General features: G+C 42.4%; 1 protein-coding gene across 3 annotated transcripts; it reads left to right on the top strand.

Moving 5' to 3' along the window:
* The first annotated feature begins 1,000 nt into the window (after positions 1-1,000).
* On the top strand, positions 1,001-14,457 carry LOC141586783 (transcription elongation factor SPT6-like). Of its 3 annotated transcripts, XM_074408121.1 has the most exons (21): positions 1,002-1,198; positions 1,333-1,380; positions 1,988-2,108; positions 2,193-2,262; positions 2,377-2,528; positions 2,702-2,954; positions 3,076-3,264; positions 3,342-3,449; positions 3,536-3,922; positions 3,997-4,107; positions 4,187-4,966; positions 6,679-6,820; positions 6,904-8,075; positions 8,380-8,589; positions 8,769-9,159; positions 9,537-10,001; positions 10,271-10,735; positions 11,727-12,173; positions 12,438-12,866; positions 13,137-13,754; positions 13,824-14,457. In XM_074408121.1, the coding sequence occupies exons 1-21, from the start codon at positions 1,165-1,167 to the stop codon at positions 14,159-14,161; spliced, it is 6,930 nt and encodes a 2,309-aa protein (XP_074264222.1). In that variant the 5' UTR covers positions 1,002-1,164; the 3' UTR covers positions 14,162-14,457. The 3 variants fall into 3 exon arrangements, with proteins under 3 accessions (XP_074264223.1, XP_074264222.1, XP_074264221.1); XM_074408120.1 differs by having other exon boundaries at positions 13,137-14,457; XM_074408122.1 differs by lacking the exon at positions 11,727-12,173 and having other exon boundaries at positions 1,001-1,198; positions 13,137-14,457.
* The last annotated feature ends 854 nt before the right edge of the window (positions 14,458-15,311 follow it).

The raw sequence follows: 15,311 nt of genomic DNA, 5'->3' as shown, positions 1-15,311 counted from the left end.
TACTGGGGAAATTAATTACAGGGGTAATGAGTTCTTTGACAATAGGTTTGACATATAAGAGTAATGATTACTGAGGAGATGTTTTACTCCCTTAATCATTACCTAGTGGGGAGGGTGGTAATGTATTACCCCTTCGTGGGGGTAATAGATTCGGGAGGTGAATAGTTACTCTCATACTAACCATGAAAAATGCACCTCACATATCACTCCCCTACTCATTCCCCCTCTTTTACCCTCAATCCAAGCAAGCCCTCACGAGTAACACTCTCGTCAAGACCAATGGGCCTCTCACTCATACTCGGCTGAGTCCTATGCACTCGATCTAATACCACTCACTACTCTACTCACGAGTAACACTCTCGTCAAGCCCAAGGGTCCTCTCACCATTCCCGAAGGTCTTTTATCACTCTCGATAAAACTGGGTATTACACTCAATCTTCCCCATAAACCTCAATCTTCATAATCCCTAATTTCATAAACCCTAATTTAATATAATCATCTTAATTTGGTAAAAAAAAATTGATGCACAGTCAATGAAGTTAGAATTATGAATTGAACTAGAATTAAGATCTATAATTGATTAATTTGTTTAAAATTTGATTAATTTTAGAAGGAAGAGTAAAGAAGGAATTTAATTTTCTTATTTTTTAGAAGGATAGGATATAGAAAAATTATGGTTAGATAAGAGTAAAGTTTTTGACTATAAAAGAGCAACAATTAGTCTTGCTGAAGACGGGTCGGACCAAATGACGGGTAATGTCACTCACAAAATGGATAGGGGGATAAGATAAGGTGGGGGCACCCTCATGTGCTTCCCTTTCTCCTCTATTTGGATCATTTATGAGAGGAAATGGTATACGCCACTCCAAAATGACGGATACGTGTCGTCTTCAAGATTTTGTGAAAGAGCAATTAGGTTTGTTTATTCACAAACCATCCTTTGTCCGTCCGTAGGTGAATAAAACAAGGAAAAGAAAAAATGAAACCTGAAAAGGCCAAAACACACATTGTTTGCTGCTCCACTCTATATTAGTTCTCACTCACCTTCTCTCTTGCATTTCTCAAACCTGTACTCTCTCACTTCTCTCCTTAATTTCGATCAATTTCGTCATTTTCCCCCACTCATTTTCTAGGGTTTCTCTCTGTAACCCTACCGCACTAACAATGGCCAGAAAAGCTGTAGTTTCCGAAGATGAAGGTAATACATTTCCGCATTTTCCATCTATTTCCCCCTTTTTTGCATGTTTTTCGTCCTTGTCAAAACCCTACTAAATTGCATTATTCGATTATACGAATAATCCGCATATTTTATTTTTGTATTATTATTTACAGCTGATTTTGAGGACCAAGATGTTGAGCGAGAGGACGATGATGAAGACGGTATGTTTATTTCCCTTTTTTTTTTGGGTTTTTCTTTTGTACGTTTTGATGAATTCCAAGTTGTCGCCTTTTCGGTTTATTATGATTAGTTTTTGTGTTGTTTTGGTTTTCTGGGTGTTTGTTTATGTTTGGATGGAGAAATATGATGTACTTTGGACTGTTATGTTGATGTTTTATGTTTTTTTTGAAGAATTTGTGATGGAAAATGATTGTGACGCTCGAATTCCCATGAATTGAGTGGCAAGGTGAAAACTTTCTTATATTTCAATGTGACTTTTGTTAGAGGGAGCATTCAAAGTATAGGTGATGCACTGATGCATGCAAGTACTTTTTCTCGTATTGTCTGTAAGCGTCATTGTGAAAATGATAATGATAGTGTTGGAGAGTGATTTGAGCGTTCTTTCAAGCATATATGATGATGCCTGTACAAAGGTGATATATGTTTCTTTAAAGTTTTGGTAATGCATGTCAGGGTTGTGCAAAGTAATGCATTTTACGGAACCTTTGGTGTTATTTTTGATCGAGCTTTGACGTACTGTTTATCATTGTATATTGTTGACTCCAAATTGTTTGAGTTGAGAAAACGTTCTTAAGTTTTTTCTGGCAGGACTGGATGAGTATGAGAAGGATGATTTTATTGTTGACGATGTGGATGAAGAGGATGAAGAAGATCCTGGAGAAGATGGGGCTGATGATGGAGCGAGGCGTAAAAAGAAGAAGAGAAAGAAGTTGTTGATTCTCAGTGAATGTTTACTTCCAATATTTTATTAAATCTCTACTAATCACTCAAAAGCTTCTTTAACTCATTTCAGGGATTTTCAACTTGACGAGGATGATTTATTACTACTCCAGGAAGCCAATATTCCTGTTTCACGTGAAGCTGTGAGTGCAAGTTTTATTGTGTTGTACTTTACCATTTGGATGGGTAATGCAGTATGTATCTTCACCTCTCTCTGTTTTCCCCCTCCTGCTGAATGAGGTTTTGGATTTTAACAGGAAAACAAGTTTAAGAGATTGAAGAAAGTCAAAGGGGAACCTGAGGTGGAGCATTCTGGGTTTTGTGATGACGATGATGAGGATATGGATGATGAGGATGATATGGCAGATTTTATTGTGGAAGATATAGACGAGACGGGCCCCTCCGTGAGGTATGAGATTATTTTCTACTCCCTCCATCTCAATCATTTATTTGCCTTTTATTCTCTTTGTGAGGAGTATTTTAATCAAAGGTAAACAATTGGTTGGCACCAAGGGAGTACTCTTTATTGCCTGTATTTGTCTTTGACCGTATTGTGTTTGACTTTCACTGAGTGACATTTAGGCGCCAGATTGTTAAGAAGTCTGGACAAGCTACTGGAGTTTCGTCATCTGGTATTCAGGAAGCCCATGAGATCTTTGGAGATGTTGAGGATCTTCTTAATCAGCGGCGAGAAAACCGTGACCGAGGTAGGAGATACGATGAGACTGGTGAAAGAAGGCTTGAAGATGAGTTTGAGCCGTCACTCCTCATAAAGAAATATATGACCGAGACTGATGATCAAATCAGGGAAAATGATATACCAGAGAGAATCCAGGTTAGTTACATACTTGCATCCGTGAACTTGCTTTAACCTTGTTGTTTGAGATCATTATTTTTGATTCAGATTCGTTTCCAACCACCAAATTGCATGAAACCTGTTCTTTCTTATTTGACAGATATCTGAAAGGAGTACTGGTCCTCCTTCCTTAGATGTTGGTGACATTAAAGCAGAGGCCACATGGATTAGGAAGCAGCTGGAATCTGCTGTACTTGTTAAGATGCCTGCGCTTGGGGAACAAGAGATTGAAGAGTTGGAGGATCATATTAGCAATTTTCTGAACTTCATTCATGTTCAGAAGCTTGATGTGAGTAGTGGCTTTTCTGTACTTTAGTTTCTTCTTGTATCAGTTGATGGCTTACCGTCGTCGTTTTGGTCTTGTAGCTCCCTTTCGTTGCTATGTACCGCAAGGAAAACATTTCGAGTTTATTGAAGGACCCTGAGACGGGTGATTATGTTAATCGTGAGAAACCTTCTTTGAAGTGGCATAAGGTAATATGCAATTTGTAAATATACCCTATTATTGTAGTTCTTGCGCATTTATCACGCTAGAGTAAATTTAAAAATTGGTTCTGCAGGTGCTTTGGGCTGCCCGAGAGTTGGATACAAAATGGCTTCTTCTTCAAAAGCGAAAGAACGCTCTTTTGGCCTACTACAATAAGAGGTTTGAGGAAGAATCTCGCAGAATATATGATGACACTAGACTCAGTTTGAACAAGCAACTCTTTGTGTCAATTGTTGATATGCTGGATCAAGCAGAATCTGAAAGAGAAGTTGATGATGTTGACTCAAAGTTTAATTTGCATTTTTCTCCTGGTGAGGCCGGAGTGGATGAGGGGAAATTTAAAATACCGAAGCGAAAATCCCATTATGGTGTGTGCAATAAAGCTGGTTTATGGGAGGTTGCCAGCAAGTTTGGCTGTAGTTCTGAGCAGTTTGGATTGCAGATCTCTTTAGTTGCGACGGTGAGTTTCATTGTTGGTAAATATGTCATTTGGATTTTGGTTACGCTCCTTTTGACTATATTTTTAACCTACAGAAAGGGGATGAATCAGATGATTTGAAGGAGACACCAGAAGAAGTGGCTTCGAATTTTACCTGTGCTGAGTTTGACTCACCTCAAAGTGTGTTAAAAGGTGCAAGGCACATGGTATGTATTTGAAAAATTTGTATAAATCTTAATGAATTTCACTTTCTGCTGTATTTTAATTAGATTTTGACTATTTCAGGTAGCAGTTGAGATAAGTTGCGAGCCTCGTGTGAAAAAACATTTTCGGAGTGTATACTTTGACAATGCGGTGGTGTCAACATGTCCTACAACTAATGGGAACACTGTCATAGACGTTTTCCATCAGTTTGCAGGTGTGAAATGGCTACGCAACAAACCATTGAACAAATTTGAGGATGCACAATGGCTCCTTATACAAAAGGCAGAAGCGGAAAAGCTTCTGCAAGTCACTATAAAACTGCCAGATGAAATCCTTAGTAAATTGATGACCGACTCTCAGGAGAAGTACCTTAGCTGTGGTAAGAGCAGCTCTAATCAACTGTGGGATGAACAGAGGAAGCTAATACTAGAAGATGCTATTTTAAAAATTATACTGCCTGCACTTGAAAAGGAAGCAAGATTGCTGTTGACCAGCAGGTCAAAGAACTGGTTGCTAATGGAATATGGCAAACGGTTGTGGGATAAAGTGTCTGTGGCTCCATATCGGCGCAAGGAGAGTGAGATTAGGTCAGATGGTGAGATGGCTCCAAGGGTCATGGCTTGTTGTTGGGGCCCAGGAAAACCAACAACCACTTTTGTTATGTTGGATGCATTTGGAGAGATCGTTGATGTACTAGAGGCTGGATCGATAAGCTTGAAGTCTCAAAATGTCACTGATCAGCAGCGTAAAAAACATGACCAGCAAAATCTTTTGAGGTTTATGACAGAACACCAACCTGAGGTGGTGGTCTTGGGTGCTACGAACTTTTCCTGCACCAGGCTGAAGGAAAATATTTATGAGGTATGTTTTGCTTGACTGCTTGTAAACTTGTGACCTAGTTCTAAGGAGTATGTAGATTGGGAAGATTAGTTAGTGCTTCTCCTTCCCATTTATGCCTTGTTGTCTAAGTATGATTACACGGTCTTTGAATGTTATAAACAGTCCAATAGTTCATAGAGCAGATGTACAGTCGCATGGAACTATGGAAGGGTTATAATTCTTTTCTATCCACCATAGACAGTCGCATGGAACATCCTTGCGTGTTTGGCTATGATCTCATTCGACATGGGAGCCCTAGTCAAGGTGGTTCTGAGGGCACTCAATTTGGAAGAAGAATAAAGCACAAAGTGGTGTCCAAAATTTCGCATGGGTGTATGGCTTTTTCACCCAAAAAATGACACCCTTGGGGTATATAGGAGTAGAATTATTACCAATCACATCGAATCTAATTAGTAAGGATTACTGTAAGAGCTGAAGGGATTAGAAGGTGATCCCTAGTGAGAGTAACATGGATATCTGTCAGACATGAGACTTGGCTTCCTGGCAGATTATTTTCTAGGTAGCGAAGGCCATGAGTAGATTCTATGATCAAGTGGTGAAAGTTAACGGAAAAAACAACGTAAATGCTTAGCTAATATGGCCATAACCTGTATTTTGTTCAGTAGCATGGATATTAATATAATTGTAGGAAAATTTGTAGGAGGCATGCCACCTTTGGAACTGTTGGTGGAACAAGTAGGTGAGCAAAGCAAGAATGTTATAACCTAGAAATGTAGGGGCAATAAATGTTACTCCCTCCATTTCATGATTTTCTTCCCATTTGCTTTTTAGAGGTCAAAGTTGCAATACTTTGATCGTCAATACATTAAAAAAATATATTATGATATGATACTAAAATATTTACATTTATATTAATGAAAAAGCTTTCACAAAATAATACACTAATAAATAAAAACTACTACTAATATATAATACAAATATATATGGTCAAAGTGGCGAAGTGGAGACCATGAAAAAGTAAATGGGAAGAAAACCATGAAATGGAGGAAGTATAAACGGTATATACAGGGTAGAAGGGATGCAAAAGGCACCAGTATTAAAGAAAGAAAGATGACATTTCTATGTGGGACAAGAAGGCGCTAGATATCGGGTGGATTAAATATGTGAAGGTTGGAAACTAAAGAGTTATGGTTGGAGTCTTGGAGATAAGGAGGTAAAAAGGTTGATGGGGGTTGTTGCTTGATAGCATGTTCAATGGCGAGTGACATATTTGTTTAATTTTTTTTGGTTCACTTGAATTTCTTATTTGTTATCTTTCCCATTATTTTTCAACTACTTTTCTTTTTGGGTTTTCGTTACCTTGGTTCTTTTCTTCACATTTGGTCAATATGTTCTTTGTCCTTCGCTTTCCTTTGTTGACAATTATTTTGTCAGCCAATCTTGATGTGATTTACCGGTGTTTTTTCTTCTTCTTGTTTTACCACCTCACATTGATGATATCGTCCTACGTCAAATCATATAAGAAGGCTTTGTTGTGTTTATATTGTTGCTCTTGTGTTAAAGCTAAGGATATTGTTAGGTTTGCTAGGTAACTTCATGCTTTTGTGATCCATGAAAAATGAAGCTGTCTGCAATGTCTAGTGATGAAAATATTACTATCAATTGATTAATTGTTCTGTTTTTGTTAGCTGGGTAATTTTCACTAACCTGTTTCATACTTATCTTCGCTTTAGATTGTTTTTAAGATGGTTGAAGAAAATCCTAGAGATATGGGTCATGACATGGACGGGCTGAGTGTTCTCTATGGAGATGAATCTTTGCCTCGTGTATATGAAAATTCTCATGCATCGTCTGAACAGATCCCTGGTCAGCAAGGTATATATAGCAGATCGATAATGTGAACCACTTTTTGTTTTACCTTCATAAGTTGGAGTCACCTATTTATTATTTTTTCTCAGGCATTGTGAAAAGAGCAGTTGCTTTGGGACGCTATATTCAGAATCCATTAGCTATGGTTGCTGCACTTTGTGGTACAGAAAAGGAAATTTTGTCATGGAAATTTAGTCCTCTTGAGATCTTTCTGAATGCTGATGAGAAATATGAGATGGTGGAACAGATAATGGTTGATGTTACTAATCAGGTGGGCCTTGATCTAAATTTGGCTGCAAATCATGAATGGCTGTTTGCCCCACTGAAATTCATCTCGGGTCTTGGGCCCAGGAAAGCAGCTTCCTTACATAGGTCATTGGTCAGGGCCGGGGCAATTGTCACACGAAAAGACTTGCTGACTAGTCATGGACTTGGAAGACAGGTATTCATTAGCGCTGCCGGTTTCTTGCGTATTAGACGCAGTGGTTTAGCTGTTAGTGCCAACCAATTTGTTGATATCTTGGATGATACAAGAATACATCCGGAGTCCTATTCTCTCGCACAAGAAATGGCAAAAGACATATACAAGGCAATTGCTGGTGATGACAATCTGGAAGATGATGATGATGCATTTGAGATGACAATTGAAAATCTTAGGGACAGACCAAGTGCTCTAGTATCTTTTAGTGTTGATGAATATGCTAAAGATTCTGATCGTATGTCTAAGATTGAGACCTTGCATGGCATAAAACTGGAGATGATTCAAGGGTTTCAAGACTGGCGTAAGCCATATGAAGAGCTTAGCCAAGATGATGAGTTTCATTTGATTTCTGGTGAAAATGATGATAGTCTTGGTGAAGGGCGTATTGTCAAAGCTACTGTTCGCAGGGTGCAAGCACAGAGGGCAATTTGCTCCATGGAATTAGGATTATCTGGTATGCTCACTAGGGAAGACTATTCGGATGATTGTGGGGATTCTGATTTGACTGAGAAGTTGCACGAAGGGGATGTTCTTACTTGTAAAATCAAGTCAATCCTGAAAGACAGATATCAGGTGTTTCTAACCTGCAGAGAGCAGGATATGAGAAAGAGGCAACAAAGTACAGAAACCCTGGATCCTTACTATCATGAAGACCAGAGCAGCTTACGAAGTGAGCAAGAAAAGGCTCGTAGAGAGAAGGAGCTTGCAAGGAAACATTTCAAGTCAAGGATGATTGTTCATCCTCACTTTCGGAATATCACAGCTGATGAAGCAATGGAGGTAGAATTGCATATAACGAACTTTTATATGGTTGACCCCTCCCATTTTCTGTTGGTTTGTCGTTTCGGATATCTGGGTTACAAAATAAAGTGTTTGCCATTCAATCGACCACTTGATTATCTTTCCAAGTTCTTTATAAAGATGTTCAATTTTAAGATGCACTTTCAGATATGGCTGTTAAGTTGTCCATTTTTATGTTATTTGCTTTTGGGACAGTAATTCTGCATATGGAATCAAATCTAAATGTATCCCTTTTTTAGTTTCATTGCTCGTGCTTATCACCCTCCACTTGCTCGATGTACAGTTTTTAGCCGGCAAGGATCCTGGCGAGAGCCTGATTCGCCCAAGTTCTCGAGGCCCATCTTATTTGACACTAACTCTTAAGATCCATGATGGTGTATATGCTCACAAGGATATACTTGAGGGTGGGAAAGACCACAAAGATATCGCAAGCTTGCTTCGCATTGGGAAAACTCTGAAAATTGGAGAGGACACTTTCGAAGATTTGGATGAGGTTTGTATTGTTGAGTGTATTTATGGCAATCAATTCTTCTCACGTCTCCCTCTGGAGATAATGCATCTCATTTTTGTTGAATAGCTGACGATGATGGAATGTTCTTGCACGTTTTTCTTCAATAAGGACTGGATTTTTACTGTGAAGTGGTCTCGTTACATTTGCTTATGGGTTTGCAGGTTATGCATCGTTATGTCGATCCATTAGTTGGACATCTGAAGGCAGTTCTGAATTATCGGAAATTCAAGATGGGGACAAAAGCAGAAATTGATGAGATCCTTAGGGCTGAAAAGTTGGAAAACCCAATGAAGATTGCTTATTCCTTTGGGATTTCTCACGAGCATCCTGGTGCTCTTATTCTCACGTACATACGAAGTTCCAATCCGCATCATGAGTATATTGGTCTATACCCCAAGGGATTAAAATTCCGCAAACAGATGTTTGAGGATGTTAATAGGCTAATGGCATATTTTCAACAGCACATTAATGATCCCATCCATGAGTCACAGTCAGCTGCGGCATCTGGTGGATGGAGTGGCTCTGGTGGTAATGATGGTGGGGGTAGGACAGGTAATCACCGCGGATTAAGTATGACTTATGACTTTCTCTGGATTTCTTTCTAATTACTTTGTAGATAGATGCATTTGCTTTGTTTTACTTTCACAACTAACGAATGGTTTGATAAACCTGTGAACATTCGTTATCCTTTTACTTTCGGTGGCATTAGATTTCAACATCAGTTCATACTATGATTTCAGAACCCTTTTAGATGTGTTGGAAATATGCACTGACCATAATTCAGGGACAAAAGCGGTCTCAATAATTCTCCACCCCCGGTCTCATTTTTAGAAGATAAAAAACATTTATTCAGTTGCTGCTTCCATAATGATTGCTTTGTTGCTAGTATTGTGTTTGAAACACAACTGACATCTCTATTTTCCCTCAAGGTCAATATGAAGGTGGACGTGGGCGCGGACGCGGGCGTGGACGCGGACGCGGACGCGGAAGAGATTCTAATAATGGTGGTGACAGAGATGGTGGCTATTCTGATCAACAAGATTCTGGCTTTGGTGGTTCAAAGTGGAGCTCTGATAACAAAGAAGGGAATACCAGCTGGGGAAGCGGTGGAGGTGGAACCAGTGGTGGCGGTGGGGGTTGGGGAGCTGGCGATGGTGGCGGTGGTGGTGGTGACAGTTGGAGTAAGAAAAACAATGCGGAAGGTGAAGGTGGTGGAACCGGTAGTGGCGGTGGGGGGTGGGGAGCTAGTAGCAGCGGAGGAGGTAGTGGTGGTGGCAGTTGGGGTAATAACAACGGTGGAGGAGATGGAGGTGGAACCGGTGGGGGTTGGGGAGATAGCGGCAGCAAAGGAGGTAGTGGCGGTGGCAGTTGGGGTACTAACAACAATGCTGAAGGTGGGGTAACAACACTGTTCTTTTTACTTTCCGAGGCGTTAGATTCTTACATCAGTTCATAGTTTTATAGTTTATACTGTGGATTTCATAATTCTTTTAGGTATTGGAAATATGGACTGACTATCTATCACTCTTAACAATTCTCCACCCCCGGTCTCCTGTGTTAGAACTTAGAAGATAAAAATATTTATTAAGTTGCTGCTTCTATAATGATTGCTTTGTTTGGTATTGTGTTTGAAACACAATTGACATCTCTTTTTTTCCCCAAGATCAATATGAAGGTGGACGTGGACGCGGGCGTGGGCGTGGTCGCGGACGCGGTCGCGGAAGAGACTCCAATAATGGTGATGACAGAGATGGTGGCTATTCTAATCAACAAGATTCTGGCTTTGGTGGTTCAAAGTGGAGCTCTGATAACAAAGAAGGGAATACAAGTTGGGGAAGCGGTGGAGGTGGAACTAGTGGTGGCAGTGGGGGTTGGGGAGCTGGCGGCGGCGGCGGCAGTGGTAACAGTTGGGGTAAGAAAAACAATGCAGAAGGTGAAGGTGGTGGAACAGGTAGTGGCGGTGGGGGGTGGGGAGCAAGTAGCAGCGGAGGAGGTAGTGGTGGTGGTGGCAGTTGGGGTAATAACAACGGTGGAGGAGATGGAGGTGGAACCGGTGGGGGTTGGGGAGATAGCGGCAGCAAAGGAGGTAGTGGCGGTGGCAGTTGGGGTACTAACAACAATGCTGAAGGTGGGGGTAACAACACTGTTTTTCCTTTTACTTTCCCAGGCATTAGATTCTTACATCAGTTCATACTTTGGATTTCAGAATTCTTTTAGGGGGCGTTTGGTATGGGAGGTGTAAGGAAAGGAAAGGGTTCCCTTTGTTAGTGTTTGTTTAAGCAAATCAATCTTTCCCTTACCCCCTAATCCCTGTACATCCATTCCCTTTCCCTATTCATCCATATCACCTCCTAACATACTCACCACCATCATTGTCACCATCCCACTCCGACACCTGCTGCGACAACATAAAGCGCAGCATTGCCGCCCTTCTACTACCATACACGCCGACAACCCACAACCGATGCCGGCGACACCTCCATCAGCTCATCCCCACTACCTACTGAATTTTTAAGTACTCTACTTACCGAACTCCATGCACCACCATCCTCAGAACACTGCTCATCACCATCTATCCGACTATAGACCATACTGCCGGCGAACCAAACAACTCGGAATTGACTTCAGATATGGTGTTTTAGCGTTTTAGGGGGTGTGGGGAAAGGTGTTTCAAGGGTGGGGATGGGAGCCGAGGATGGTGGGAGTTGGGTGGCCTGAGGTCTGAGGAACGAGAGCCAACGTGGTTGGTTTTGGTAATTTTTGTGATGGGAGTGGAGGCACTGGGTGGGGTTGGGATGGGCTTATGCACTAAAGCTTTCTATTGAGTTTTAAACCAAACAATGTTTTTAATCAAAGGGAATTTGATTCCTTACCCCTTGTTTCCCTTTGTTGATTCCATTCCCTTTCCCTTTGCCAAACCAAATGCCCCCTTAGCCTTAGGTATTGGAAATATGGACTGACAATTGTTTGGGGATAAAAGCACTCTTAACAATTCTCCACCCCCGGTCTCCTTTGTTAAGAGAACTAAAAACATTTATTCAGTTGCTGCTTCTATTATGATTGCTTTGTTGTTCAGTATTGTGTTTGAAACGCAATTGACATCTCTTTTTTTCCCCAAGGTCAATATGAAGGTGGACGTGGGCGTGGTCGCGGTCGCGGTCGCGGAAGAGACTCCAATAATGGTGGTGACAGAGATGGTGGCTATTCTGATCAACAAGATTCTGGCTATGGTGGTTCAAAGTGGAGCTCTGATAACAAAGAAGGGAATACCAGTTGGGGAAGCGGTGGAGGTGGAACTAGTGGTGGCAGTGCGGGTTGGGGTTCTGGTGGCGGCGGCGGCGGCGGCGGCGGTGGTGACACTTGGGGTAAGAAAAACAATGCAGAAGGTGAAGGTGGTGGAACAGGTAGTGGCGGTGGGGGGTGGGGAGCTAGTAGCAGTGGAGGAGGTGGTAGTGGTGGTGGTGGCAGTTGGGGTAATAACAACGGCGGAGGAGATGGAGGGGGAACCGGTGGGGGTTGGGGAGGTAGCGGCGGTGGCAGTTGGGGTACTAACAACAATGCTGAAGGTGGGGTAATAACAACACTGGTTTTCTTTTTTACTTTCCGAGGCATTAGATTACATCAGTTCATACTATGGTTTTCAGAATTCTCTTAGATGTTGGAAATATGGTCTGACTATAGTTTAGGGACAAAAGCACTCTTAATAATTCTCCACCCCGGTTTCTTTTTTGGGAGGATGAAGCATATATCAGTTGATGCTTCCATAATGCATGGTTTCTTTGTTTTTCATTCTTGTGTGTGATACATGTTTGACATCTCTTTACTTGAAGGTCAATATGAAGGTGGACGCGGACGCGGACGCGGACGCGGACGTGGACGTGGAAGAGACTCACACAGTGGTGGTGACAGAGATAGTGGCTATCCTGATCAGCAAGATTCTGGCTATGGTGGTTCGAAGTGGAACTCTGATAACAAAGAGGGGAATACAAGTTGGAGGGGTGGTGGAGGTGGAACTAGTGGCGGCGGTGGGGGTTGGGGGGCTGGTAGCAGCGGCGGTGGGGGTGATAGTTGGGGAAATAAAAACAATGCACAAGGTGGAGATGGTGGAACCGGTAGTGGTTGGGGAGCTAGTAGCGGCGGTGGTGGTGGCAGTTGGGGTAATAAAAACGGTGGTGGAGGTGGAGGTGGGGGTTGGGGAGATAGCAGCAGCAAAGGAGGTAATGGTGCTGGAAGTTGGGGTACGAACAACGATGCTGAAGGTGGGGTAATAACAACATTGGTTTTCCTTTTAATTTCCAAGGCATTAGATTCTAACATCAGTTCTTCTAACATCAGTTCATACTCTAGATTAACTCTTTTAGATGTTGGAAATATCAAATATGGGCTGATCATAGTTTAGGGACAAACACATTCTCAACAAATTTCCACCCCTAGAAAATGAAGCATAAATTCAGTTGATGCTTCAATAATGATTGCTTTGTTGTTTATTTCTTGTGCTTGATACATGACTGACATCTTTTTTCTTGAAGGTCAATATGATGGTGGGCGCGGGCGCGGACGCGGGCGTGGGCGTGGACGTGGACGTGGAAGAGACTCATACAGTGGTGGTGACAGAGATAGTGGCTATCCTGATCAGCAAGATTCTGGGTATGGTGGTTCAAAGTGGAGCGCTGATAACAAAGAAGGGAATACCAGTTGGAAAAGTGGTGGCAGTGGTGGATGGGGAGCTGGGGGAGGCGGCGGAGGTAATGGTGATGGTGGTGGTGCTGGCGTCAGTTGGGGTAATAAAAACAGTGCAGAAGGTGGAGGGGGTGGAATCTCTAGTGGCGGTGGGGGTTGGGGAACTCGTGGCAGTGGAGAAGGCAGTGCTAGTGGTCGTGGCAGTTGGGGTAATAGCAGTGGAGGAGGTGGAGGTGGGACTGGTAATGGTGGTGGGGGTTGGGGAGATGGTGATAAGAAGGGCGATGGAGGCGGAACCAGTAGTGGTGGTAGGGGTTGGGGAGGTAATGGCAGTGGAGGCGGCGGCGGTGGTGGTAATGGCAGTTGGAGTAATAAGAACAATGCAGGGTTTGGTGAAACTGGTAGTGGCGGTGGGGATTCGGGAGGTAGTGGGGGTGGAAGTTGGGGTAACAAAAACAATGCAGGAGGTGGAAATGGTGGTGCTGGTGGCAGTGTAGGAGGTGGTGGAAGTTGGGGTAACAAAAACAATGCAGGAGGTCCAGGTGGAACAGGTAATGGCAGTGGAGGTTGGGGAGCTAGTGGTAGCGGCGGAGGTAGTGATGTTGGGGGTGGCGGCAACAGCATTTTGGGTAATATCAATAGTGGAGGAGGTGGAAGTGGAACCAGTGCCAGCGTGGGTTGGGGAGATAGTGGTAGTAAAGGTGGTGGTGGCAGCTGGGGTAACAAAAACAATGACGGAGGTGGATTGGGTAGTGGGAGTGGTAGTGGGGGATGGGGAGATGGTGGCAGCGGAGGTGGTGGAACCAGTGGCGGCGGAAAGGGCTGGGGAGGTGGAGATCGTGGTGGGGATGATAAATCTGGCGGTGGCTGGTAGTTGAAGAGCTTGCTGGTGAATGACTAGACTATAGTATCGGTTTTTGCAACAAAATTCTGCCCTGAGAAAGCAAGTAGTCCGTTGTTAAGTTGTGTTCTCGCAGTAAGTAGTTGTGTTGGTAGCAAGTAGTCCGTTGCAGTAGTGTTTTTCCATAATTATGGCCTTTACAAGGCTAATGAAAATAGAAGTGCAGGTAAATTAAGATAACATCACTCACTTATTGTAAGATCGTCTGATCCTTGTTTATCAACTTGTCATGAAATTATTCAATGATGAAGCTGCTGAATTTTATGTTACTGTAGTAGCTTGCATAAATTCCCTTTTGGAAAAAAAAAAAAAACAATGTTGCATAGACTCTAAAGACGCAAAGCAAAAGCAGTTGAAGTTATTATACTCTTGCTTATTAACTGAAAAGTTACTGTAAAACACAACCAGAAATTTGTGCAATTTTCTAATGTTGAATAATTCAACAATTATTAGTCACCCAAGTGCGGCACATAGGGCACGTATTCTTCTCAGCAAGCCAAGGTTCAATACAACTGGTATGAAACACATGACCACAACTTAACGCTTTTACTGCAACACCTTTCTTCACCATTTCTTGACATATTGTGCACTCCGTCTCTGTCACTTTTTCCCTATTGATCACTTGTGACTGCTTACCACGCCTAACCGTAGGCTGTCGCTGGGTAGGACGTCTCATAAGTTGTTTTGGAAGACTATCATGTAATCGTCTATGATGTGGTACCATTGCATTAACAATAGTTTGGTGGATGCCTTCGTTACAAAAGCCGAGGTCATTTGAGCGATGTGTATTCCTACACGCGGATGCACTTTCATTAAAAAACCTAAGGTCGTTGGAGAGATGTGTATTCGGACATGCGGCTGCTCTTTCATTTAAAAAGCTGAAGTCATTTGAGAAATGTGTATTCCGACATGCCGTTGCTCGTTCACCAAAAAAGCTCAAGTCATTTGAGAGATGTGTATTCCGACATGCCGTTGCTCGTTCACCAAAAAAGCTCAAGTCATTTGAGAGATGTGTATTCCGACATGCGGCTGTTCCCCTTGTATCAGCTACAGACTCGATTAACCGCCCTCTGGTGGGTTGTCCCCCGAAAATGGAGTCGCACCATCTTTCTTGGAGGATGGA

The sequence above is a fragment of the Silene latifolia genome, chromosome 6, assembly GCF_048544455.1.
Source record: "Silene latifolia isolate original U9 population chromosome 6, ASM4854445v1, whole genome shotgun sequence".
Taxonomy (NCBI): domain Eukaryota; kingdom Viridiplantae; phylum Streptophyta; class Magnoliopsida; order Caryophyllales; family Caryophyllaceae; genus Silene; species Silene latifolia.
The sequence above is the reverse complement of the archived record's forward strand: the minus strand, read 5'-3'. Positions and strand labels throughout refer to the sequence as shown.

What these genes read in the sequence shown, in the direction of transcription:
- LOC141586783 (XM_074408120.1), top strand. Translation starts at nt 1,165, where the DNA reads ATGGCCAGAAAAGCTGTAGTTTCCGAAGATGAAG. An exon ending in GAGACGGGCCCCTCCGTGAG is followed by an intron (nt 2,529 to 2,701) that starts GTATGAGATTAT and finishes AGTGACATTTAG; the next exon opens with GCGCCAGATTGTTAAGAAGT. An exon ending in TGATGGTGGGGGTAGGACAG is followed by an intron (nt 9,160 to 9,536) that starts GTAATCACCGCG and finishes TTTTCCCTCAAG; the next exon opens with GTCAATATGAAGGTGGACGT.